The sequence below is a fragment of the Pseudorca crassidens genome, chromosome 9 (genome assembly GCF_039906515.1).
Source record: "Pseudorca crassidens isolate mPseCra1 chromosome 9, mPseCra1.hap1, whole genome shotgun sequence".
In the NCBI taxonomy this organism is placed as follows: Eukaryota; Metazoa; Chordata; class Mammalia; order Artiodactyla; family Delphinidae; genus Pseudorca; species Pseudorca crassidens.
This window is the reverse complement of record NC_090304.1, coordinates 23,492,849-23,519,748: the sequence shown is the minus strand read 5'-3', so window position 1 is coordinate 23,519,748 and position 26,900 is coordinate 23,492,849. Positions and strand designations below refer to the sequence as shown.

Here is a 26,900-nt window from a genome sequence, read left to right as displayed (position 1 = left end):
AACAGTGCTGCAGAAGATGTAAATGGTAAATGGGAATTCAGGGCGTGGGGGAGAAGGGATCTGGGGAGGAAAAGGGAGGATCTTGACCAGGAAGCAAGAGGTCCTATCAACACAGTGGGGAGGTGGGAGCTTGCGTGGCAGAGATGGCCAATGAAGATTATCCTAGCTAGCAGGGGTGGTCAAAGGACCTTCAATAATAATAGCAATAATAATAACGTTGATAGTAATGATAGCTAACATTTCCAAAGCACTTAACTGCAGATGTCCTTCCAAGCACTTTATACCCACAACGATCCTGTGAGGTAGGTACTACTCTCATCCCCATTCCACAGGTGAAGAAACTGAGGCACCAAAAAGTACAGCTATCTGCCCAAAGTGACAGAGTAAGTGGGTTTTGAAAATCTCAGCCTGACTTTAGAAACTTTGTTCTTAACCACATCACTACACACTCTTTCCCTAAGAACAGAAATGCCAAAGGGACCACTGTATCCCACCCGCTGTGTTGTTCTGCAGGTAAGCCACCCGCTTCCCTCGCCGCTCAGACCATCAGTAAGCTCTGCTGTGTCTGCAGCCTCAAGGCTGTGGAACCCTGGGAAGCGGGGCATCAAAACGGCTTCCAGGGAGGGAAGGCAGGGTGGAAAGAGCCTGCACAGATGGTGACAGGGTGGAGAGGAAGAATTCGACAGAAGCAGGACTCAGATTGGGAGGTGCCTTGGAGAAATGCAAGCCTCTAAGAATCCATGGAAGAGAGGCTCAGTGGCCCTCCGAGTATGAGCTTCAAGTCAATTTCACGTAAATCATAAAGTACAGTAACATCCTGTGCCAAACTGGATGATTTGTGAAATTCTGAGACTCTGACACTTGAATCTTGATGCCTTACTTCCTTGGTTCTAAGGTAAGCTTTTTTCTTTCTTTAAATATTTTAGAACTTCTGAAATTGGAATATATACTTGCATATAATATTCAATATATACATCTATTGTGGTGTTTGCCTTTCTACTTGAAAAAACTATTATTAAATTGCTTTTGCAGATTACAACTAAGGGTGATTTAGGATGGAGTAAATGCAGCTGTTTAAGAACCTTCTGATCGGCCTTCCTGGTGGCACAGTTGTTAAGAATCCGCCTGCCAATGCAGGGGACATGGGTTCGAGCCCTGGTCCGGGAAGATCCCACATGCCGTGGTGCAACTAAGCCCGCGCACCGCAACTACTGAGCCTGTGCTCTGGAGCACGTGAGCCACAACTACTGAGTCTGTGTGCTACAACTACTGAAGCCTGTGCACCTAGAGCCCGTGCTCCGCAACAAGAGAAGCCACTGCAATAAGCCCGAGCAGCACAATGAACAGTAGCCCCCGCTCGCTGCAACTAGAGAAAGCCCACGGGCAGTAACAAAGACCCAATATAGTCATAAATAAATAAATAAGAACCTTCTGATAGAAGCAGATGCACTGACTTTCTCACTCACTTGTCTCTTTACTGTTAAGGTTTCCACGACTCAAGCCGTTCATACAAATGTACAGAAGCAAATCCCCGCCTCTGCCTCACCTAGCAGACTCCTGTTCATCCTTCTGGTCTTGGATCAAATATTTCTTCCTTCAGGAAGTCTTCCTGACCGCGAAGATCAGGTCTAACTTCCCTGTTTGTCTGTGTAATGGATTGATGTCCACCATCCTCCACTAGACTGTACCCGCCATGAGGGCAGGATTGGGCCTTTTTTCCCTCACAGTTAAATCACCACTTAAGAGCACAATACATAGCAGTACTATTCCCAATAGCCAAGACATAGAAACAACCTAAATGTCCATCAACAGATGAACGGATAAAGAAGATGTAATATTATATATATATATACACACAATGGACTATTACTCAGCCATAAAAAGAATGAAATAATGTCATTTGCAGCAACATGGATGGACCTAGAGATTATCATACTTAGTGAAGTAAGTCAGAAAGAGAAAGACAAATACCATATGATATCACTTATATGTAGAATCTAAAATACAACACAAATGAACATATCTATAAAACAGAAACAGACTCACAGACATAGAGAGCAGACTTGTGGTTGTCAAAGGGGAGGGGGCTGGGGGAGAGACGGATTGGGAGTTTGGGATTAGCAGATGCAAACTAGTATATATAGGATGGATAAACAACAAGGTCCTACTGTATAGCACAGGGAACTCTAGTCTATATCCTGTGATAAACCATAATGGAAAAGAATATGAAAAGGAATATATATATGTATGTATGTATAACTGAGTCACTTTGCTGTACAGCAGAAATTAACACATTGTAAATCAATTACACTTCAATAAATTTTTTTTTAATTTTTGAAAATACAAAAAAAAGAGAGCACAATAGGAATTTCAATAATTCTTTGCTTCATGAATAAACTTGAGTCTCTAATGAGAGCTGGAAGACAAATGATTAATTCTTGCCTCAGATGATTCCAAATTCCTTTCAGAAATTCTTGGCGGGCTTCCCTGGTGGCTCAGTGGTTGAGAGTCCACCTGGCGATGCAGGGGACACGGGTTCGTGCCCCGGTCCGGGAAGATCCCACGTGCCACGGGGCGGCTGGGCCCGTGAGCCATGGCCGCTGAGCCTGTGTGTCCGGAGCCTGTGCTCCGCAACGGGAGAGACCACAACAGTGACAGGCCCGCGTACCGCAAAAAAAAAAAAAAAATTCTTGGCAAATATCACCACCTACAAGGGTGGACACGAGCTAGACTTTCAGGAGAGAAGAAAGTCTTGCCATCTTCCTACCATCACCGGATCATGTTGATATTTAATCCACTGCCTGTTAAATAATATTTAGGCATTTATTATTTTTCTGTACTGGCTCCTAGTGACTCTTTCTTACTCCTCTTTCATTTATAAGCCAAATCCTCACTTGAATGAATGTTAAATAAATAAATCATATGACCACAACATTTAGTATAATAATAGTATACATTTTAAACCTTGAGGAAGGAAAACTTCAACAGAGGTATTGGAATGGTACGATAGGTTATTATTGATACTCTTTCAAATCCTGTAATCCTTTCAACCATTGAGAAAAATTTCACACTTAGAAGGATCCCTAGAAACCTTCAGATCTGGCCACTTGGCAGATAAAAGCCAAAGACAACATCAGCTACCAGATGACAGAGGTGTCCTACCGGTGTATCCTGGCACAAGAGACCCCCTAGAATAAAAGGCAAAGCTTACGGCCAAAGGCTCTGTATTGGTCCACTGCTTCAGGCGCTTCTCTTTCGCCCTAACACAGCGGTTCTCAACCGGGGGCAATTCTACCATATCTGCAGACATTTCTCGTTGTCACAACTGAAGAGAAGGGGTGTTCCTTGCAGACAGAGGCCAGGGATGCTGCTGAACATCTCCCTGAACAGAGTTAGCTGGCTCCAAAGGCCAACAGTGCAAAGGTCAAGGAGCCCTGCCCCGAGAGATGTCAGAGAAGGACCCAGAAGGAGCTCTGGGCAATTCCTCACGCTTCTCGGCCCCAACCACAACGTGCTCCCCTCACCACAACACATCTAAGCTTGTACATCATATACCAAGGCACTTGTCTACTGCCATATGTACACAAATATGGGCCAGAGGACAGCCCCAGCGCCACCAGAAACATGACACATCTTCTGGGAGCAGCAATTTTACTCAGAATTCACTGAATTGTCTCGATTCTCAGATACATCTGGTTCCCGTATTTGAATATTTCTGAAAATGGAATGTGCCTTATAATTAATGCAGGTTTACCCGCCCCCGTGCTGTTATGAAGTCAATGGAAACTCTTACAGACGATTATGTATCAGAAGCAGAGAAACATGGTAGTTTAAAACACAACACATAGAAATCAACACAAATAGACGATGGAGTGTGATGTAAAATGTGCTTGAAAGACAAAGACCAAACGCAAGCCTTCAGAGAATTTCTCTCTTGCAGCTCTTTCCACCAGTGTGAGGTCACATGCCCCCACCTCGTTGGTAGAAAAGTTCAAAGCGTAGACTTTCCTCTCAGGATGAAAAACAACCAGTAGCCTGAGGGTCTGTGATGAGACCAACCATGGTGGGCTCGCTTTAAAACCTCAGGTGGTCTGCCCTCCTCCTCCTGGCCCTCAGCACCCTCCTCCCGCATCTCCACCCCATTCACCCCCGCTGTCTCTCTTCTGTTCTCTCCCATAACTGGTACCATTTCCGGTGGTCAGCACCTGGCGGCATTCCGAGGCTCACTAGGAGGACAGCACCCATGGGTCCTGCCTGCTGACTGCCTTGTTTGACTGCATGGGTGCTGCAAATCAGCAGGGCGTGGTCAGTACAATGGCTCTGGAGTGAGTGAGGCCAGTTACAGCCCTCGACTCAGCACCTTGGCCGACTGTCTCCCGGACAAGCTTAGGTAACTCTTTACAGCTCGGTTTTCTCCTATGGAGAATGGCAGGGGATTATAATAGAACTTGCCCGCTACAGAGTTGTTTTTTCTTTTGGATATAAATAAAATAATCATGTGAAATACACAGTGCATGGCCAACTACCCATAACAGTTGTTTTGGTCTTCTGAGCGGGTTGTAAGACATCCAGCCACAGTGATTCTAAAGACTCCATAGCCTGGTACGTAGTCACACATTGGGTAATCCTGAATGGGTTGAATGCTATCAAATACATCTAAATGGGGGCAGCTTGTGATTTTTTTTCCAAGTTCATCCTCACAAACCTATAATAAACCCATACAAAATCAGTAATTGATTTTTTTAAATTATTATTAATTTTTTGGCTGCGTTGGGTCGTCGTTGCAGTGCGTGGGCTTTCTGTAGTTGCAGCGAGCAGGGGCTACTCTTTGTTGGGGTGCGTGGGCTTCTAATTGCAGTGGCTTCTCTTGTTGCGAAGCACGGGCTCTAGGCACATAGGCCTCAGTAGTTGTGGCGCGCAGGCTCAGTAGTTGTGGCGCGCAGGCTCAGTAGTTGTGGCCCACAGGCTTAGATGCTCCGCAGCATGTGGGATCCTCCCAGACCAGGGACTGAATCCGTGTCCCCTGCATTGGCAGGTGGATTCTTAACCACTGCGCCACCAGGGAAGTTCCACTAACTGATTTTTAACAATTAGTTAAAAATAAGGGATAATAGGGTCTTGTGTTCCTTTGTTCTATAAAATGTACAGGGATGAGATCTTTGACCCCACTGGTATCCCTGCATCGTAGAAAGGTTCAGTTGGAGAGAACTTAATAATGTTTATGCATGTCTCTGGTCAAGTGTTATGGCTGTGCATTTGCTAAGATTAAGACTCCAGACAACAACCAGGGCTCACCTGGAACTCTGGGCAGAATGCCTTTGGTCAGGATGTGAGCAGAGAGGGGTTAACATTCCAAGACAGTCACTTTGGGTCAAGAATACATTATGTCTTTTCTTTCTGAGGCAAGAAAATTTAAGGACCCTGCTCTGCCACTTGAAAGCAAACTGGTTCTGAAGGTCTAGAATATCACTTTTCTCTTGCTGTTTAGGCTTGCCTTAAAACATTTAGGGCAAGTAGGTGAATGGCATTGAGAGGTGTAAAATTTCTGACAATTTGGGGAGAAGATAAAGAAAAATGAGGGAAAATGAAAATGGAAGCAATCCTTTTCTTTCAGAGCTTTTCCCCAACACAAAACACCATGTTAATTTTATTATTTAGTAGAAATTAACTTTCTACTAGCACATTACATATTTTAAAGTATTGTTTATCGTTAATAATTAACATGTTCTTTTAATTCGCACATTTTTTTTTGCAAGCATTGCGTGTACCTCCGGTTATGAAAAGGTACAAGTTTTCAAAAGTAAATTCAAACCTGTTGAACTTAACTTTAGATCCCTGTTAAGGCATCAAATATAAATATAATGACTTAAATCAGACAGGAGTGGGGCTTTGTGCAAACAAGTACATTTGGACATCATAAGTGGGAGTATTAATTGGAGTTAGTAATTCTGCAAGGAGGTAACAAGTATTATAAATCTGTTTATATTCATGGGCCTGGTAACGCCATCTTGGGAACAATGTCCAAGAAAAGTAAATTTAATTCAGACAAAGATGGTCATTTGTAGCACTATTTAGATAAGAAGAAAATTACGAACAGCTCCATTCAATCACTCTGAAGAGGTTAAGCAAATGATACCACAACAGTAGTGAAGTATAACGAAGCCAGTTAAAGATGTAATTTCTTATCCACATTCCCACACGGCAACCTAGTGCCTGTCCACACAGCTGGGCATAAAGCAGGTCCTCCACAAGGCCCGCACAAGACAAGAACGGACATAAGAAAAACCACGAGGATAGAAGGGACGTTAGAACAGGAGTTTACAGTAAAATGATTTGAGTTCGTTTTCTTAAAAAAGGGAGGAGGGGGAAGGCAGCCTAAAAAACAGATATAAGACTAAAGATAATAACATGATCTCAAATATTATCCTATATTATGACTAGAAAAAGATTCATTCTAATAATGATTATCTCTGGTTGAAGGAGTTGCAGGTGATTTTTTCCCCCTTAATTATACTTTTAAGTATTTTGACAGTTATCTGAAATGAGCATACAGAACTTTTATGATCATATTATTAATAACCTTTTTTTAAAAAAAGAAACTATAAACAAATGAACCTTTAGGACTTAGTTTTAAACAGTGAGAGAAATGAGGCAAAATGTGAAAAGAATAAGTCATTTATATTACTGTGAAAAAGGAAAATCATCAGGTTTTTTACAGCTTGGTGTCATCCACCGTGTCAAACACATAGAGTCCTCGCCCAAAATCCAACCTTTCCACAGTTTATCTCTTCTTTCTGATTTCCTGAATTATTGCTATCAGCAGTTTCTGCTTCATTTGACTCATTTTTTAAAAATTAATTTATTTATTTCTGGTTGCGTTGGGTCTTTGCAGGCTTTCTCTAGTTACGGTGAACAGGGACTACTCTTCTTTGGGGTATGCTGGCTTCTCACTGCGGTGGCTTCTCTTGTTGCAGAGCATGGGCTCTAGGCACATTGGCTCAGTAGTTGTGGCTCACAGGCTCTAGAGAGCAGACTCAGTAGTTGTGGCGCACAGGTTTAGTGGCTCCGCAGCATGTGGGATCTTCCTGGACCAGGGCTCGAACCCATGTCCCCTGCATTGGCAAGTGGATTCCTAACCACTGCGCCACCAGGGAAGTCCCATCATTTTTTTTTTATCATCTTTTTGAGCTTCTAAAAACAAAAATCAGCATGTAAAAGGATAGAGTATTTAAGTACTGTCCCAATTGTGGTAAACCCTAAAACTGGGCCCAAAACATAGAAAACACTCAAAAGATGTGATTGAAGAACAGAATGAACATAAGCCATTGTCTTCCCAATTATGGAGGAAAAAAAAAAAAGAGTAATTTGAAGGGAAAAACAGCATGAGGAGCTGGTGGTCTTTGTAACACCTACACTTTGTGTTGCAAGAGGAATAAGAAGTGCTAGGGTCCCTGAGTAGAGCATTGGACCAAACACCTTACATATTTAGCAATATCAGAAAATATCTTTCCATCATGTAAACCAAGCCTGCTGGCTTTTCCATCACACCAAGTGCAACATCGCTTACACTTTTGCTTTTCAACCTTTGGTCCCAAGACCTTTTGCAGCAGGATTAACTGGTTGATGATACAGTCTTAATAAAGTCATTCACATACCGTGCACTCGCACAGGGGAATACAGTTACCGCACAACAGGTAAATGGCAGAGCTGAGGTGCATGGACTTTTATCTGGACCAATTTCTTCAGCAATGATTGCTGAAGATGCTAGCTAACATTGGAACTTCTAGAAAGAGTCTGGGGTTGACTGCAGAAGACATCCTCGTTAAGGACTCTGTGTCATACTTCTGGGTGCTTAAGTTCTTCAAGATGCAATCATGGATGATGATTTTGGTACAAGGTACAGTTTTTCCAACTCATCCCTAAACACCTTATTAATATGTTATTTAAGCAATCATCTAAAGGAGAAAACGTCTATATGAAAAAGTATGAATATCATTTATTCATTCACTGATTCATTCAAAACATACTCATTGAGAAGCAAACCATGTGCCTGGTTCATTGCTAGGCATTGGGGTGCAGGGACCCACACATTTCTAGGGAAGCCCTGGTTCACAGAAGGAAGCCCACGTTATCTCAACCACTGGGAAAAGCAAGAGTCTTTGCCAAATACCAAAATAGGCTCCAATAAGTGTTTTATAATAACCCATTGTCCCACTTTCTGCTTCTCCTCTTCCTCCAGGAATATAAGGGGATTCCTCTCTTCTCATCGCCCCGCACTGTCCACCACCACCCCACCCAAGGCTTCTGACCTGACCATCCTCTCGTCTCCAGGAACGCACTGGCCACGTAGCGCCGGAATGAGTTCTGTCTTCCATCTCGGTGCTGTTGTACCTCCGGGAAAAATCTGCCAGTTGCTTTAAAGTTTACCTAGCCAGAGTTCTGATGTCACAGAAGTAACAAACTGTCCTACTGACTGTTGTCACTTAGCTGAAAAGCTCAAGGTCACTAAGTGTTTGTTTGAACATTGTGTAATTATGGGAGTTAAAGACCTCATCAGGATCATCTTAGGCCTTTGATGTCCCTTTCCTCTCCATAAGCAAGAACCGTACCTGTTTCCTATCCAGGTGTTGTGACTTTCCACTCGGCGAGCCCAGAAGCTTGCTGGCAAGCCCCAGTCACTGTCACGAGACCATCCTCCCTTGGCACTTACCCTCACTCCTCTATCACTATCCTTACAGCTACTGCGATCATTAACCATTCCATCCCTGGCAGCCTCGCTCCCTGACACTTAACCTGGAATCATCAAAGTACTGAGTCTTTACCTTCTAATTCCCAATGTAAATGAAAGTAACCCTCTCCTTTTAAGGTTCGGAGATGTTGTCGCCTTCCAACCGATCCGAAATTTTCACAAGAGCTATGCATCTGGGAAAAAATTGTATTTTATTTGGTTCCTAATCTCAGCCATAGGTAAGTCTATAGCATGCAGTGGACACCTTTTGGGCCTCCACCTGAGACTTCAGTCCTACTTCCACCACTCATGATCTGTGTAATGCTGGGCAGATTACTTAACAACTCTGAACCTCAAATACCTCATTCATAAATAATAATAATAATAACATAATACCTCACAAGATTGTTGTGAAAATTAAATCAGTCAATATACATGTACATACCTAGAACATGGATAGCATGCAACACATAGTAACTATTATTTTCATCAGTATTTATTCAATCCACAAATATTTCTTAGGTACAACAGCCATTGCCTTTATGAGCCCTTAATGTCCTTTGAACAATTTTGCTATTGAGAGCTGCCATTAGAAGCCATGGCAAATCCACAGCCAACTGGATTTTCAGATCTCAGATCCCCTTGGGAGCTTGACTACATTCAAGCTCTTCTAGTTGCAGCATCTTCGTCCTCTGTTGGTGCCATTTGTCACTGTAAGATCTTGATATTAGCTATTCTTCACTGCAGACTTACTATGTGCCAGGCACATTCTACATGCTTTACATGTGTTTGGCGAATTTAAATCTTTCAACAACCCTGTGAGGTAGGCACTACTATTATTTACATTTGTAGACCAGGAGAAGGCACAGAGAGGCTGAGTAACTTGCCCAAGGTCACACAGCAGCTCCATGGCAGAGCTGGGATCCAAACCCTCAAACTCAGACTCCTGAGCCTATGCCCAGAACCATCGCATGACCCTGACTCTCCCTGGAGGGGTTTACTGTCTCTCTAGAGAAGGGGCAGTGTGAGGCATGAATACTCGAGAAAGAATGGGAAGTGGAGGAGGCAGGGGTGGGTGCTGGTGAGGCATAGAGAGTGAGACCATCTTTTGGGTGTCGTGCAGAGAAAGCAACCAGCTAATCAATTAGTCAGGCACAGTCTGAGCCGCATTCACATCCTACCCCAGAATGTTCTGGGGTTGCCGCAGACCCATGGACGCCTGAGTAGGAGGCAGAGAGCAGGTTGCTGCGTGGCAGCAAGGAAGGGGTCCCAGCTGGAGCCTGGGACACAGCTAATGAGAGCAAAGCTACTACAGATGCCTCTTTCTCTAGGTTGCCAAGGTGTTTGTCACTTGTAAAACCGGGGGTCACCAGAGGGTTTCAAATATCACTTGGGGTACAGAACCAGAGGGTACCTTAAGATCCCTCCACATTGTGGAATTCTAGGATGTCAGTCCTTCTCCCCCGGCCCCATCAACAGAGCCAGCTCCATTTTCGAAATGACAAACAGAAGAACTACCACTAAGAGTACTTTCTATAAGCCGGGTGCTCTAGGCTGAATTCTTCCAGCCACTCTCTGTATGGAATTATTATTCTCTCCACCTTACTGATGAGGCGTAGAGAGGGAAAGAAATCTACCCCGGAACATGAAGCCGGCAAGAACTGGAGCCACGACCTGAGCCCAAGACGGGAGACACTCAGATCAGGTGCAGTCTAGGCACTCGATGGGCGGTGCTGTGACAGAAGGAGCGTCCACACCTTTCGTTCACTGACTCTTTCTTGCTGGAGCCTCTACAATGGGTCCAGGACACAGAACTACATATGGCAGGTCCATATGCAGTTCCATGCCCTCACTGAGGTCCATGCCCTCACTGAGCTGTATTTTCTTTCTTTTTTTTTTTTTTTTTGAGCTGTATTTTCTGTTCCTACAAGAAGAGGCTATCAGAGATGAGAGCTTAGCAAAACACAGGGCCACAGGCAGAAGAAGGGCATCGCCCAGACGCTGGGATCCTGTGCTGATCTCCATACCTGTCACCAGGTACACAGAGGCTGGATTTAAAACCAGTCCTTGGAACAGAGTGCTGGTCTGGGAGGATCCCGCATGCCGCGGAGCACCTGGGCCCGTGCGCCACAACTGCTGAGCCTGCGCTCTAGAGCCCGCGAGCCACGGCTACTGCGCCCGCGTGCTGCAACTACTGAAGCCCGCACGCCTACAGCCCGTGCTCCGCAACAGGAGAGGCCACCACAGTGAGGGGCCCACGCACCGCAACTGAGTAGCCCCAGCTCGATGCAACTAGAGAAAGCCAGTGCACGGCAATGAGGACCCGACGCAGCCAAAAATAAATAAATAAATAAATAAATTTTATTTTTAAAAAAAGTCTCTGCTCACCCACCTTCTTATTAATAATATGTAAGTGTATTAAGGACCTTCAGCCAACAGTGAGAAAAGTTCATTTATCCAAAAGTTGGTACACTGGCTCTAATTGGTGGAAACTTTATAACCAAGCCCTTGATTTCTCTTCAAAACGTTAAGGGGAAATGCTAAGTACTAAACAATCCAGCAAAGGGACTGCCTGTTCAGACAGTCTGCTGGCGTCTGAGTACCACTCACCCACCATACATATTACTCTGTGCCTTGACCTTTCCATACGTAAAACGGAGATAATAATCACAATAGCTATTGTACTCAAAGCTTAATACATATAGGCCCTTGTGATGGTGCCTGGAGCATAACACGCACTCAATAAATGTTAGCTATCATTACGCAAATTCAGCATATTTCATAATATTTATGGTAATGATTAACTGTTATTTATTCCTCTCATACTGTGTGCCAGGCACAGGGCTGAGAGTTATAGACATAGCATGATTTGGTCCTCAAGGCAATCCCATAAGGTAGGTATTATACCCATTTTACGGGTAAGAAAATGGGGAGGGAGTCAGAGAAGCCCACAGCTGGTGGATGGCAGAGGAGAGCTGGAACCCAGGTCCATCTGAACTCAGAATGCTTTGTCATCACAAGGTAAAGATGATTCAACTACAGTCCTGCATACTGGCCTGAGTGTGAGAAGGCTCTGAAGTCAGCATTTCCAACATCAATTATTATAGCATTCCCAAGTCTCCACTATCATCAAAGATTATATTTAACTTCTACCTGTGGTATCACTCATCTGGAAAACTCCTCTTCATCCTTCAAAACCTTACTCAGCTGTTTCTGGCTCTATACAGCCTTCCTTGTCCATCCCCATCCTTCAACGAATGGATGTTTTCCATTCCTGAACTACTTCTGCTTCTTTTACATATTTCTGCTTCCTTTCCATATTTCAAAGTGCTGCAACACTGAGTGACTTGCTGTTTGTCTCCCCAGTTAGGCTGTGAACTCCTCTATCCAGGCACCTATGATTTATTTTAATTCTTTGGGAATTAGCAATTTATTTCAATTCTCTGGGAAATAGCAATGCATGCATAATCCACATCAGGGGCTCTCTGCGGGGGCAATTTTGCTCCCCAGGGGACACCTGGAAATCTGGAGACATTTTTGGTTGTCACAATTGGAGGTGAGAACATGCTACTGTCATCTCATGGGTGGAAGCCAGGGATGCTGCTACAGTGCATAGGATACAGTGCATACGATATCTCCTCCACAACAAAGGATTATCCAGCCCCAAATGTCAACGGTGCCAAGGTCAACACACCCTCGTCTACCTAGTAGTTCTCAATTAAGCATCACTGATGCTCTTGACTAAAGAGTTTACTGTACTCCGTACATCATGGCTCAGGGCCTGCTGCAAACTGTGCTTCAGACCTCAAATATTTGTTTGCACCTCTGTGGGAGGATGATACGTCTCCATTCCTGATGCCACGCTTTGCCTTTCCACTTTGGCCAATGGGATGAGAGATGTCTCAGATGTCCTCCCTGCCTCACCCATAACACACACCTATCACTCTAATGCACTCCAGCTGACTTCCAACTGCCAGTGTCTCTGTATCGTTGCCTGAGGGCTTTCTCAGAAGCTAAAAGGCTACTCTGCCCCCATTCAGGTCAGAAGCGCCTGGGAATTAAATGCCCCAGCCAGGAGCAGCCCTCAACCAGGGACTGTCAGGTTTGAATGTGTAAATACACCTGCTCCCTCATTCCTGGAGAGGATAACAGGACACATGATTCCAAGCATAACAGGACATGTGATTTGCCCTGTCTCCACAGACTTCCCCACGGGTTAAACTGGAGCTGCCCACAGTGGTAGCGGGCTTGATAACCCACCCTCTCTTGGCTGCCCTTCCACTTCTCCCTTTCCTACTGGTATTTCCTGCACCTCCCAAATAAACTACTTGTGCTGGAATCCTTGTTCTGGAATCTGCCCTTAGGTACCCAAACCGACACAGATAGAAATAACACATGTCTCTTCCCAGCAGAAGCATCAAGAACCTTCACATGATTCTCTCATTGCTCTTATTCCCTCTGCTACGACAATGGCATGACCCAGCTAAGGGCTGCGTCTTCAGCCTGGGTCCCACATGGAGGAGACATGGTGGATACCTGCAGCTGGCCTGCAACCAACAGGTAAAGACACAAGAAACAAACTTCCGTGGTTGTAAGACACAGACATCGGGGAGTTGTTGTTACTGAAGCATAACCTGGTGAAACCTGACTAGTACGAGGCTTATCACTCCTAGAGGGACCTTCCTAACTGATGCTATTCTAGAAGACCTGGGCTACTTACCTCCCAAATGATGCTCGTCTAAGGGCAAAATCATACAGCAGAGCCTTGAGGTTGGAGATGATTATTTACTTTCTTCCCTTTGTGGAGTTTCCTGTAACTCATGGTTCCTCATGCAGTGCTGGGAACCGGTGAGCACCTAGAGAGGTGGACTGAACCCTGAGCCATCTGGGTTTTACCACGAACCAGTTCAGGCCTGGTGACTATTTTGGGAAAAGAGACTAAGAAGAGGCATTTGGCCTAGAAACGGATGAAGGCACTAGTCACACTGGGGCTCTCTCTGCCCGGCTGACCTTGGGGGAAACCCCTTCTTCCTCTGGAGCCTCCCCATTTGTAACCTGGGGTCTGACCCTAAGAGCTGAGGTCCACCGCCAGCACTCAGCCTCCGTGGTTCGCTGAAGACCAAAACCAACCTCATTTTCTTCATCCCCTGCTTGATCCATCAGCCTTTAGAACAAGCTAAAATCAGACCCAAAATTTCAAGGGAAAGACCGTCGCATGCAGTTTACCAACAGCTCATTTCTTTTCCTTTGTTCCCACATGGAAAGAGAGAGTGGCAGCCTCCCTTCCCTCTGTCCTTAACATTCACTTAAGTATGAACCCTGTGCAACCCATCAGGCTGAAACCTACTCATGATGTATCACAGGATTTCTCATGCTTGAGTCACTCACATCGGCCTTTGCTATTTTTGCCATATCTGAATACCACCTCTACTAGTACTGACTTAATAATATTTAGCACTGATGGATTCTTTGTACTTAAATACATGTATCTTCAGAGGGAATATTACAGTACTACTGTCAATGAAAACCCAGTAACACTTGTCATAAAGAGAAGGTAGCCGTGAAAACAAATGTGACAACAAACATCTTTATTGAATTGTACCTGGATGTTTGCTGAAGCCTTGGCCTCCTGCTCTCCTGGTTTAAAAGGGAAGTTGAGGGCTTCCCTGGTGGCGCAGTAGTTGAGAGTCTGCCTGCCGATGCAGGGGACACGGGTTCGTGCCCCGGTCCGGGAAGATCCCACATGCCGCGGAGCGGCTGGGCCCATGAGCCATGGCCGCTGAGCCTGCGTGTCCGGTGCCTGTGCTCCGAAACGGGAGAGGCCACAACAGTGAGAGGCCCGCGTACCGCAAAAAAAAAAAAAAAAAAAAAAAAAGGGAAGTTGAAAGGTTTTAGGACAGTGATAAAGGCCTGGCAGCACCTAACCAAGGTTTTAACTTTGTCCTAATCAGAAAGATTGGAAGATATTTGAAAAGGGAGTAATTTTCTCACCACATGATGCAATGTTCCTCAATTTGCCGCCAGTGAACAATCATCTCATGTGTCCTCTAAAATCGTCTTTCATTTCATTGAGCATCTGTTTCACGCTTTGAGTAAAGCTGTATCATTGCCTTGGATCCTTACCTCATGTGGTGTCATTATTAACAGCATAGGTTTGAGTCCTGCTCTACCACTTCTTAGCTGTACAATTCTGGCAAAGTCACTAAACCTCTCTGGGTTTGTTTCCTCATCTGCAAAATGGGGATAATCATAGTCCCTACTTTGTAATGTGCAGACCTTTGAAAAATGCTTGGCCCACAGTCAGGCTCACTAAATTATGCCTGTCATTATTATCTATTATTGTTCACTCTGTGTGGTAGGTATTTTGATGCCCCTTCTACAGATGAAGAAAGGAAGGCCCAGTTGAGTAATCTGTCAAGGTCACACAGCCTCGCTTTTCCCACTCTTATAAGCAACTGCCCGAAAGAGCAACCAGGATTGTCAGCTATATTAAGTCAGGTATTTTTACTCCTGTCCTGTTTTATTTTATTTTTCCTAACTCCGCAAGCTTGCTTGGTTGCCTCCCACTAAAATACAGAGGGCATTGTTTCCTGGACATAAGCAATAGGGAGCAGATTCAGGCCCAATTTGTGATGCGCCTGCCTTGTCTTTGACCCCCAAAGTGTGCCAACCTGTGCTGGGGTTTATCGTTTCATGGAGGACAGCACGTGAGGTCAGAGATCTCATCTAAAACCACTGGAGACACATCGTTTGTGTGGAGCCCGGCTACTCGTTGTGATGGGGGTGAGTGTGGACGAGGCTGTCATCCCTGTGCCTTTCTGTTTTTAATATTCCATTTATACATTTCTCACCTGATTTTACTTCGACTCTACTTCAGATCACCACCTGCAGAGAACACTTTAAAATGACAGAGAAGCACAAGTTCGGAAAAGAGAGAGAGCGTACGACACATGTCACTTGCCTTCCCTCCCCATACCCTGGTCTTAAAGCACCAACATCAAGTCCTGCTCTGGAGTTGACAGTGTGTAGGCAGCAGAAATAACACACATCCCAGAGTGGAGTTTTCTTCCCCACCGCCTTCCCAGAGACTAGGGGCTCTGAAGACTAAAGTAATACCCAGGGGATGGGTCTTTTGTCATGGGACTCAAGGCATTGGTGAGGGTGGAGTGAGTCAGACACTCTTTTAGCTTAAAAATTATTAGTTCTATTTCAGCATCACCTGTGTTGCAGATGCTCCGTCCACAGAATCTGCTTACAAGGCTCCAGGTTCCTTAGCAGCAGCCTTGCACCTCCCTGCCTCTCCCAAACTGAAGTAAAACAAATGTGCAGAGAATGAATGGAAACCCAGGCTGGAGGCTGGAAATAAAGACACGGGGCCTTGGGGATAAAGGAGGTACGTGGTCTGTGGGACTGTGGGAAAGGGGACCCGGGGTGTTCTTGACCCACCACAGGGCCACACCCAGAGTGCACCCCAGAAGTCCCTGGCTGAGGTTGGGAGTCCCAGGACAAGTGGAACCGTCCAGAAAAAGCCACTCTGCATCCCCAGTGCCTGCTGGATTCTGTCTGCTTTGGATTTGATCACTTGATTCTGAAGCAAAGGACTGTCTGGACATTCTCAGGGAGCCCCCCCAAGGGACTTGGCCGGCCAGCAGCTGAAGGACACTTAGTGCTGTGGCTACGGACACCCCAGGTTGCCCATGGGCATTCATGGGAAGCAGGAGGGGGGAAGTTCTGGATGGAAACTTATGTTCTTTCATTTATGAAAATGGCTTTGTGGATACTTGTCAAAGCACTGTCCCTAACTCTAGATCCCTTACACCCACCAGAGCATGATACAGCCATATCTAAGGGCCTGAAGGGGCTTGGCATTTCCATATCAGGATTTGACACATTTATTCTGAATTTTCATGGACTGCCTTCTATGCCACCCACTGCAGGCCGAACAGGGCTAGACCCCACTGTCTGACAACTGATCATCATAGATGCTGGCGGGGTGTACCTGGTGAGGCAGGGGGCTGGGGAGGATGGTACGGTAGTAGCTCAAATACATAACTAATGCTAACGAAAATCAGAATACGATAAGTATCCAGAGCTAGAAAAGTAAGAAACTGTTCACATAGGAATAAAGTGATGAGCTCATCTGGTTGTGGACATCAAGGATCGCTAGGGGAAATGATGGAGGAGGGGTGACGGCAGAACATTCCACTACCCCTTCCTACTTCCCTTAGGTGGTGGTCCACCTGTACTCCAGGCAGAGCTAAGCCTCCTCAAGGAAGTAGCCAAGACTGTCCTCAGATAACTGCATGAGTTACCCGAGCTTTCAAGTGAACAAGGATGACGCTGGCATGGCGGTAACTATGCCCCGCCAGCCACGAGAGAAGCAGCCTGGAGTCTCCACATCCAGCAGCCCGACAGACAGGATTATAAATTGGAAGAGAAGCGCAAAGAACAGAGGGGCTGTTAGAAGGTACCCCTGCGCTTTGGTGGGGGGCAGCGGGACTCTTCCACGTGGAGCGGTGAGTGAAGAGAAGGGCTAAGCAGGGGCATGGGGACCAAGCAGGGTGAGGTGAGATCTCTTTCCATTCCGTGTGAGCGGCTGTCTCACTTGAGTCAGACGGCAGAGGGGAGAAACTACGGGCAGTAAGAGGCCTCAGGGCTGAGTCTTCTTTCCCGGCATTTTGGTGGCCAGTTAGAGATTCCATAACCTCCTAGACCAAGAACAGAATGCACTGTCTCTGCTGAGTAGTGAAGGGGAAGAAGAGATGGCCAGAGTGGGTGGAAGATGTGAACTTTTGCCCTCCCTATCTGACAGCCTGTGAGGGCTCAGAGAACCAGAAAGCGGGGGCAGCCCCTCTGCCATCAGCAGGGTGAGTGTTGAGCTCTTTCGTCACCAGGTGATGGAATGAGTTGACTCACCCGTATTGACTCTCATCCTGCACCTTTAAGCCTGGCGGCCACCCTGAGTGAGAACGACCTTGCCTCCTGCATCCCGAGCAAGTCCCCTCCCGCAGCCCATCAGGGACACTTCCGGTACGGCTCCCATCCCCTTGCTTCCCATCATTCCGTTCACCCCCTGTCTATGGCCTCCCCTTACCACCTGGATATGACACCAGCTCCGCCAGAGCCACACTCCTCCCTTCCCGCTGACCTGGAGAAGCATCTACCATGGTCTGGCTGGGCCCTCAGGACCTCATCCCTCAATCACAGTGGATTTTTCTCTTCCCTCGCCGGCCCTTGCATGTGACTTTGGCGGCCAACGGCTACTGAGTTACAGTCTACATCTGCGGAGCAAAGTTAAGCTGACTGCTCCCTGAAAAGCTGGTTTTGAACCTGTGGCCTCATTTGCCTTGGTACCAGCAGAGGAGGGAATATGCCAGCAATGCCTCGAAACCTTTGCCAAGGCAGACTGTGACCTCATTTACCATCTCTAGGAGGAGGCGACACCTGCAGTGAGGCTCAAGGCAACACCTTTGTACTTTTAATTCTTTATCGAACAGTCGGAAGTGCCACTGGCTGAACTAATGTGCTGGAGTTCTTGCTTATCAGCAGATACTCAAGCAACCGTCACCTAGGAGACAGAAATGCTGAGTCTCAGGCCCTGCCCAGCCCTGAGGAATGAGAAACTGAATTTCTAACGGAATCCCCAGGTGATCCTTAAACCTCTGAGGTTTAAGAAACATCCCTCTACCTGATCTTGAAACTCATTTGACTAGGCTGAGGGTCTAAAATTTGTTTAATTTGAAAAAAACAAAAACGGAACACAGTAAGAGCAGCCTAAGAGCCATGAAACCACCAATCCTCATGGGAAGTTTAGGAAGGAGACCTGGGGTCTGGCCCACAATCCGACTCCCCCTTCAGCCCTTGGTGCCTTTGCCACCGTCGGCAGCTCCCCCAGGTGTGGGCACAGTGTAGGCAGGGAGAAGGGCGAGCAAAGAAGCGACTTGGCGAGAAGGCAGGCAGGGAATGGAGAGGGCAAGAGAAGGAAGCGTGCCTGGGAAGAATAATGATGAGGCTACCCTCCCCCCGCCCCCCCATCACCCCTCCAGGCAGCCACGCCATGCTCCCTGCCGTCTGGTCTCTTAGGATTGGATGCTTCTTTCATTCATGTTCAGCCAGACTTAGAATCTCATCATTTCATACAGAGCCTCCAGCAGCAGCTCATACCACCCAGCTGATGGCTTCGCTCGGTTACTATTCTCCGTGGTTTCATCCTATATGTTAGCCTCATCTCCCCTGCTTCTGTGGTTCTGGAGCCCAGGCCTGGAGCCCACATTAAAACCCTCCGAGCTAGACTATTAACTTTTCTACTTCTTGGAGTATCTCCCAAGTGCACACTCCATACAACTTGAGATATTTATTCTCATATCCTCAGGTACTTATTGCAAACTTATTCTCAGTAACCAGGAAGGACCTAGCCCAGGACCAGCCACAGATACGAGCAAGATGTACATGGCCTCGAGAAATTCCCGCTAATAAAAATAATTAGGATCAACACCTTCTGAGCTTCCTTAAAATTACTTTGTGAGGTAGATACCCTTAGTAGCTCCATTTTACAGTTGAAGAAACCGAGGCATGGAGGATTGCAGTAACCTGCCCGAGCTCATTTGGCACGTGGCAGTTGGGATGCAAACCCAGGCACTCCGGCTGGAGCATCTGGACTCTGCCCACTACAGCTCCCTGCTTTACAGCATGGTCAGAGATTCAGGTCTGTGTACAACCCAGGGGGCAGACTTTCAGAAGCACCGGGATTCACCAAAGCAGGGCCTGAGCCGGATCTAGGGCATGGAGAAGGCCTCCTCTCAGACACGGTGTCTGGAACGGAGCCTGAGGCAACAAGAGGGGCCTCCAGTCACTGGATGAGGAAAAGGGCTTCCTGGGACCAGGGAACAAAACGCTGGCTGGCTCCTGCCCCCTGTCCCTTCTACAGCTGTCCTTTTGCACTCCCCTCTCCTTGAATACCTTCTTTCAGACCTTGAGGACCATGGCCAAGTGCTGTTGTTTCCATAACAGGGTAGAGTCCCTTCATGAGATGGGCAAACCCAGCAGGGACACCAGTCACAAGGACCTGCCTCAGTCTGTGCCACACGACAGGTCCCAGGGGCTGAGCCTGGGGACAGGAAGCAACTGGTCCAGGGTAGGCATGAAGCCAGCTGTGGGTGAGAAGAAGGCAGAAACAGGGCCAGAGAAGCAGAACCAAACACTGGAGGTGCAGGTGAAACTAAATGGAAAAGGAGCAAAGACACTAGAAACTGAGTAGATCAGAAACAGATAGAGGACTGCAGGCTGGGCTGTATCAAGGTGAAGGGCTGTGGGTGAGCCCATCTGCTGGTAGAGGGGAGGTTGCGGGACTAATACAGCATGGCCTGGGGGTACACTGGTCTGGGAACTGGGCAAGGTAGGGGATGCGACAAGTACATTCTAAGAGCTGAGCACCGCCAGGAGGCCCTGGAGACTGAACCTCTATATGATCCCGGCAGCCAAGGTTCAATCCTCCCGTTGAAATGGATTCTCTCCATGGGACCTGAGGCCCATGTCCAAAACCCCAGGGCTTTGCTGCAAAGTCATCACTCTGGCCAGAGCCACACCTGAATTTGCAGACCTGAGAAGTGACACCAGGATATCACTAGGCCTGAACTTCTGTGGGGTGGGGCTGCAGAGGGCAGCAATGGTAGCAGCTAAGACACACTGAGTGATGGCTACATGCAAGGGACTGTTTTTTGTTTTTTTTGCAGTACACGGCCTCTCACTGTTGTGGCCTCTCCCATTGCGGAGCACAGCCTCCGGACACGCAGGCTCAGCGGCCATGGCTCACGGGCCCAGCCGCTCCGCGGCATGTGGGATCTTCCCGGACCGGGGCACGAACCCGTGTCCCCTGCATTGGCAGGCGGACTCTCAACCACTGCGCCACCAGGGAAGCCCGCAAGGGACTGTTTGATGCACCTTGTATTTTAACTCAATCTTCACCATAATCCGAAGAAGTCATTTCTATCCCCATTTTGTAGTTGAAGACACTAGGCACAGAGAGGTCAAGTAACATTCATAAGGTCACACAGTAGGTAAGTCATAGAGCCAGGAACAAAACCCAGGCTCTCTGTCTCCACAGTCCATACTCTTAACCTCTAGGCTCTCTAATACCCACACCAGGCTAGCCTCAGAAGCAACTAGATTTATTAGTTCTTGAAACATTCATTTGCGACTGGTTTCTCGGCCTGGGTAGTCAAGTGTACATAGAGCAGCCAACTAAAAAATTAGAAATGGAGAAATTATTAGATACTTCCAACTTGAGTGGCATTCTACAAAATAACTGATCAGTCCTCTTCAAAAGTGTCAGAGTCATAAAAGACAAGGAAACTGTCACAGACGGGAAGAGACAGGGCAGTTAAATGCAACGTGGGATCCTGGATCGGATCCCAGAACAGGAAGAGGACCTTCTTGGAAAACCTGGGGAAATCCAAAAGAGTTCTAATAGCATTGGAGCAAGGTTGACTTCTTAGTTTTAATCAATATTCTGTGGTTATGTAAAATGTTACCATTACAGGAAGCTGAGTGAGGGGCATACGGGAACTCTCCATATTATTTTTACAGTTCTTCTTTAAGTCTAAAATTATCTAAAACTTTTCTAGAATTTGTTGTTGAAAAAACAAAGAAATACAAATGACAAAAGGATCAAAACCACTGACATTCTCGGTTTATAAACTAATGTGTTTATTTTTGTAATTGTAATCAAGCTACATTGTTTCCTCCTATGTATGTGAATAAGTAGTTATCTTGATTTGACATTAAATCTGTTAAAAACTGTAAACAACAATAAAAAAGAAAGCTGGCAATGATTAGGTTTAGAAACCTGTATCTTCTTCAGAAAAACCCATCACTACAGTTTTAAATGTAGAGAAATAATGAATCACAATGTGGTACACCAGGAACTAACGTAGTGCTGTAGGTCAATTATACTTCAACAAGTGAGATGCAAAGTGAACCAGATGAATATCACAGAACACACGCTATGTACCAGCTGCTCTACATCCATCATTCCATTTGATCATCACCAAAGAGGAGTGATTATCAACTCCATATTCAAATGAAGTAACTGGGGCTCAGAAAAGTTACCAGACAGCTGAGTGGCCACACCAGAATTTTTTTTTTTTTTTTTTTTTTTTTGCGGTACGCAGGCCTCTCACTGTTGCGGCCTCTCCCGTTGCGGAGCACAGGCTCCGGACGCGCAGGCTCAGCGGCCATGGCTCACGGGCCCAGCCGCTCCGCGGCATGTGGGATCTTCCCGGACCAGGGCACGAACCCGCGTCCCCTGCATCGGCAGGCGGACTCTCAACCACTGCGCCAACAGGGAAGCCCCACACCAGAATTTTTTAAGCCCGGATCTTCCTGATGGCCAAAGCCCATGCTCTCTCCATTCATTCTATTTCCAAGGCAGAGTCACAAGGTGAAAAAAAAAATAAAGTAGCCAAGAATAAATGAACCTCCTCTCAAGCCCCTGAAAAGTAACCCTAAAAGATACGCCTGAATAGGCATATTCATGCCGATTTTACCATTATCCTTGATTTTGCCTGTCACATTGATCAAATCCAGCTTATTCAGACCCTGAACAATTAGAGTAGTTTTCGTTTGTCTCTTTTGCTTTGTTTGTTTTGCTTGTTTTCTTTTGTTTGGGGCCTACATCTCTTATTTTAGACACCTCCATGACTTAAGCTTTCTAGAAAATTGCAAATACCCCTCTCCTGCATTCCAATGTGAGTTTTTCTTTAAGAAACTCAGATTCACAATCCATTTCACGAAACAGGCAATTCTAAATGAAAACACTTGCACGTGGCACATGGGACCAGCCTTACACCTGGAAGTTCCTTAAGCAGTTTCAGCCAGAGTAAAGCCACGCCGAACCAGACAAGCTCTCCTAAACGCAGACCCAGCCCTTTGGTTTCAAACTTGGAAACAGGATCAGCAATACCACTGTCTCCTACCTCACAAGTGCGTTCGCAGTGTAGGACTCCACGTTTCGAAAGGAAAAGCAATACATGAATTTAGGAAAGGACCGAATCCCCAGATTCTAAAACACAGGCACAGTGGAAGTGGCCCGATGCCTTTGTACTGTAGGACTTTGGGTACCGATTATTCTGAAACGTTGTCTGGGTGATGAAACACAGGACACTCAGGGGACCCTACCTCCTGGGAAGACAATAGTCTTAGAGCAGCTCGTGGCTTCATATTATACATCTTTCCACAAAGGCAGAGGAAGAGCTAGAAAAGAACATTAACGACTAATGTGAAGCAGTTTAAAATTGTCATAAACCTGAACTGATTTGTCAAAATCTTCATTTCTGAAAACACTCACCCTTTCCGTTCACATCAGCAATTTGTGTCTTTATGAGCAACTCTAAAAGTCCACTGCTCTTCTTATTCAAACTTACAACACGTGGCTCTCTTCAGTTAAACTCTATTAAAAGTCAAATCTGTATGGATACAGTTAAAAGTTGACAATTACTTGGCCATCTTGGAAAGGGTGTATAGGCATCCTGGCTAATTTTAGCTCTGAAAGGAGAAGGAGAAGATGGAGGGATAAACCTGAAACCCCACTGTTTGTGGATTAAATGTATTAAAATTTGTGACACACAGAACAGTGTCTGGCATAAAGGAAGTGCTTTAGAAATGTTAGCTCTTATTCCTGCTATGATCATCATTACTAATATTGTTATTGGGCTGCACAGATTCACAAAACTATCAGAAACCTTCAGCACATTTAGGCAATTCAATTTAAATAAGCAATGCAGATTTTTTAAAGAAGGGACACCAATCCTGAAGGAGCAAACTCCCACCCACAAAGAGCAAAGCACCCCTGCCTCTGACACGTGCCTTGGGAGAGACCACCTAGCAATTCAGGAGCTTAGAAGCCTTTACTTGAGGCTTGAGAAGATGCCAAGGACTTTCCACGAGAACCAGTCCAGAGAGAGACATTTGATCGCATTTCCCAATGAGAAGCATATGTCCAGGGTACCTATGCTTCCTCCGCTCACACATGGGTGGAAACAATGCTAAGTACATTCTGTCCCAAGAATTGACTCATGCTTACCCTACAAGGCTGAACTTTTTAATTTAAATCCCAGCATCCTGCCATAAACCAGCCAACTGGAAGGCCGCTCTGAGAACAACTTCTGGGCAATCTATTAATCGCGTGGCAATTCCCAACAGCTAAAACAAAGGTTCAATGTAGTCCAGACACCCGTAGAGTTAGTAAAAAGCTGTGTTTTTTTCTCCTTTCCATGATCATCACTCGTGACATCTATTAGATTCCATTTAGGCACCAACAGCAAAAGACATTACTTGAATGCTTCCACTGGGTTCAGGTTCATTACCTTAAAGAGGATGTCTGATTCTTCCAGGCAATCTATAAAAGGTCAGATCTGTAATGACTCACATATTTTCATAACCCACCTGATTTTATCATTTAATCCCTTGGTCAGGTTTCAAAAAACCCCAGTACTCACTGATTTGATCAGACAAACGACGCTAGGCAGCTTCCCAAACCATGTGATGCCCATACTCTTAGGTCCTCAGTCCCACAAAATGGGACACCTCCTTGAAACAAGAAAACCTCAATTCCCTGGATGGATCAACTCCACCTAAGAATTTCACAGAAAGGGGATGGGTTTTTGCTTTGCCTTTGGAAAATAACCCAGGTTGTGGCCCAGGTCGTTCGTGAGTACTAACCTTCTCCGAATATGGTCCTCGGGTCTCTTCATGGACACATACGTGAGAGTTATTCTAGGTGACCTCTGGTTAAAGAGTTTTATGTTAAATGCCAGCTAATCTTTGCTGTTCCCTGGACTGATCTGATCTCTTGACACATCTTAGTTCAGGTCTACAGCGAGCTGCAAAATGACAGCATGAACTAGTTTGGTGTTTCTCTTTCCCTTTCTTCCAGTCAATTCTGTTCCGTCAATAACCCCTTTTTCTTCCTCTGCATAAGCAGCAGTATACGTGAGCCAAAACTGAAGATAAAGAATGAAGAATAGAGCCGAGGGAGCCAATGGCTGCCTTTCCAGTGACAGCGCTAAGGCATTTAGGGAGCCTGGATGCAGCGGCGCCTGCGCACGCCTCGGCCCCACTGTTTGTTTTGAGTGCCGCTGGGTATTTTTAGAATCTGTAGGGAGAAGTTAAGCTGCACAGGGTGGCTGTTATGCCACTAATGACACCCTGAGCTTAAAGAAGCAGGATGCACGCAGCGACTGCCAAAGTTTCAGGTGAAAGGAAGCCACGGCTGACTTAGAAATCACACATAAGTGGAACTAGAGGTGGAAAAGGGAGAAAAAATTCTTCGTAAATTAAGTATTGCAGAGCTCAGGTGTACGCCACATAATCATGAGATTTTTAGGAGTTTGTAGTAGCCAGACATATTTCTTTTTCTTCCTTCCTTCCTTCTTCCCCTTTTCTTTTTTTTCTTTTTTCCTTTCTTTTTGCTCTTCCACCCCTTTCCATCTGCTCCTAGAAGTGAAGCCAGGGATCCAGACCTGGCCAATCAGACAACCTTTCCTGCAATGGTCAGACCAGGAACAGGTGTGACTGATAGTCTAGCTAATGAGACTGTTCCCTGGGCCTTTTCCTGGAAGCATCAGGAAAGAGGCACTTTTTATTGCTGAGATCATCAATGGTGAGGATGCTATAAGCCCTGGGCTGCCAGAAGCCATCACTGCCTGAAATGAGACAAGCCAGGAATACCCAGCCGAGAGACGGGAGGGGACAGGATGACACTCATGGTGTCTGTGCCCTTGGCCCTGCTCTGTCTGCAGCCCACTGACTCCTTAGACATCCCAGTGACCTGAAAAATAAAGCTCCCCCTTTTCTCCCTTTGAGTTGGGGTTCTACCAAGAACACCCAAAAGAAGCTTAATGCAGAGTGATCTCTAAATGTAGATTTCTAAAAACACCAGAGGAATGTTGAAGTACAAGCCATAAGCCTATCCACTTATGCCCACCCGGCTTTCTAAGATACAAGCCCTGTCAACAAAGGCCTCCTAACTGCCCTCATTTGTCCCAGAAAGCAGATGGGAAATTCCAAGCTGATCCTACTTTGTACTTCCAGAAAAAGAAAAAAGTGTAACGTTCATTTCTCACAGATATCACATGGCATCCTTTCATTTGTTGTCATTCCCAGAAAAGCAAACTTCCCTGATGGTTTCATGCCCCCACAACTGTGTGTGAGTGCTGACCTCCGATCACACAGTCCTCTCCACTGAGTGATGCTGCTGGTAATGAAAATAATGATAATGAACTTGCAGTGGTCTAGTGCCCTGCACAAAGCAACCAGCCAACAGCCGTTAGACTTCTACTCACATGATCTGGTTAAATCGCCAGGACAGTACTTTGAAACAGATACTGTCACACGCCCATTTTACAGTTGTAGGTACTGAGGCTCAGAAAGATGGAGCAACTTGTGTGAGGTCACACAGCAAGTAAGACGTGGAGTTAGGCTTCCAACTCAACCCCACGTATCTGCAAAGCCTGTGGTCGCCCACTATGTGTTGAACCACCCACTGCTTGATGGACATTTACTTGCTATTTATTTCACACTGTGTTTTCCCTCCTGGCCTGTCAGACTCTCTACAATTTTCACTCCTACAAAGTTCCCGTTAAATTTGTGTGGTGTCTTCCTGACCCTCTTGTGTTTGATTCTCCATCATTCCATTGTGATTCTTCAAAAGGGGTGAAGAGGGGCAACCAACCAGTTACATCTTGGTTTAGTTAACCTTTGGTAGAATCAGGAATCCAGGTCTCAGGAAGAAAATTCTCTATATTTCCAAGAGAACAAATCCTAAGTTTTAAATTTTTTTCCTAAAAAAAAAAAAAGATGATTTAAATCATGCTTCAGACATTTATGATATTACTATTTCTCAGCTCTCCAGGAGTAGAAAGAACTTAAATTGTTCTTTGAAACCTAATGCTGACATCTGATTCTGCTTTCCCCACCTAAACACCACAAAAGTTAAAAGCTGACAACCACCTAAGGAAATTATCAAACATATATGAAAAAAATGTATATACAATGATGTGCATGACCATGTGGTTTATGACAGTGAAATGTAAGTTGTAACCTAAATGTCCAACAATAAGGGATTAGTTAAGTGAACCGTACAGTATAAGTGTGATTTGAAAACACGTACACCAAT

The 26,900-nt window shown here is 45.8% G+C and overlaps 1 protein-coding gene across 5 annotated transcripts in view; it reads right to left on the bottom strand.

The window, feature by feature from the left end:
• SLC1A2 (solute carrier family 1 member 2) overlaps positions 1-26,900 on the bottom strand; it is a 148,921-nt gene that overhangs the window by 93,847 nt on the left and 28,174 nt on the right. Inside the window, exon 1 of one of the 5 annotated variants that reach the window (XM_067749442.1) lies at positions 13,859-13,977. The exons of 2 other annotated variants lie outside the window; for them this stretch is intronic. In XM_067749442.1, the coding sequence (XP_067605543.1) occupies positions 13,859-13,872 (14 nt within the window). In that variant the 5' untranslated portion in view covers positions 13,873-13,977. Of the gene's footprint in view, positions 1-8,309; positions 8,456-13,448; positions 13,599-13,858; positions 13,978-26,900 lie in introns of those variants that run through there. 2 more of the 5 variants (XM_067749446.1, XM_067749443.1) reach the window with 2 other exon arrangements.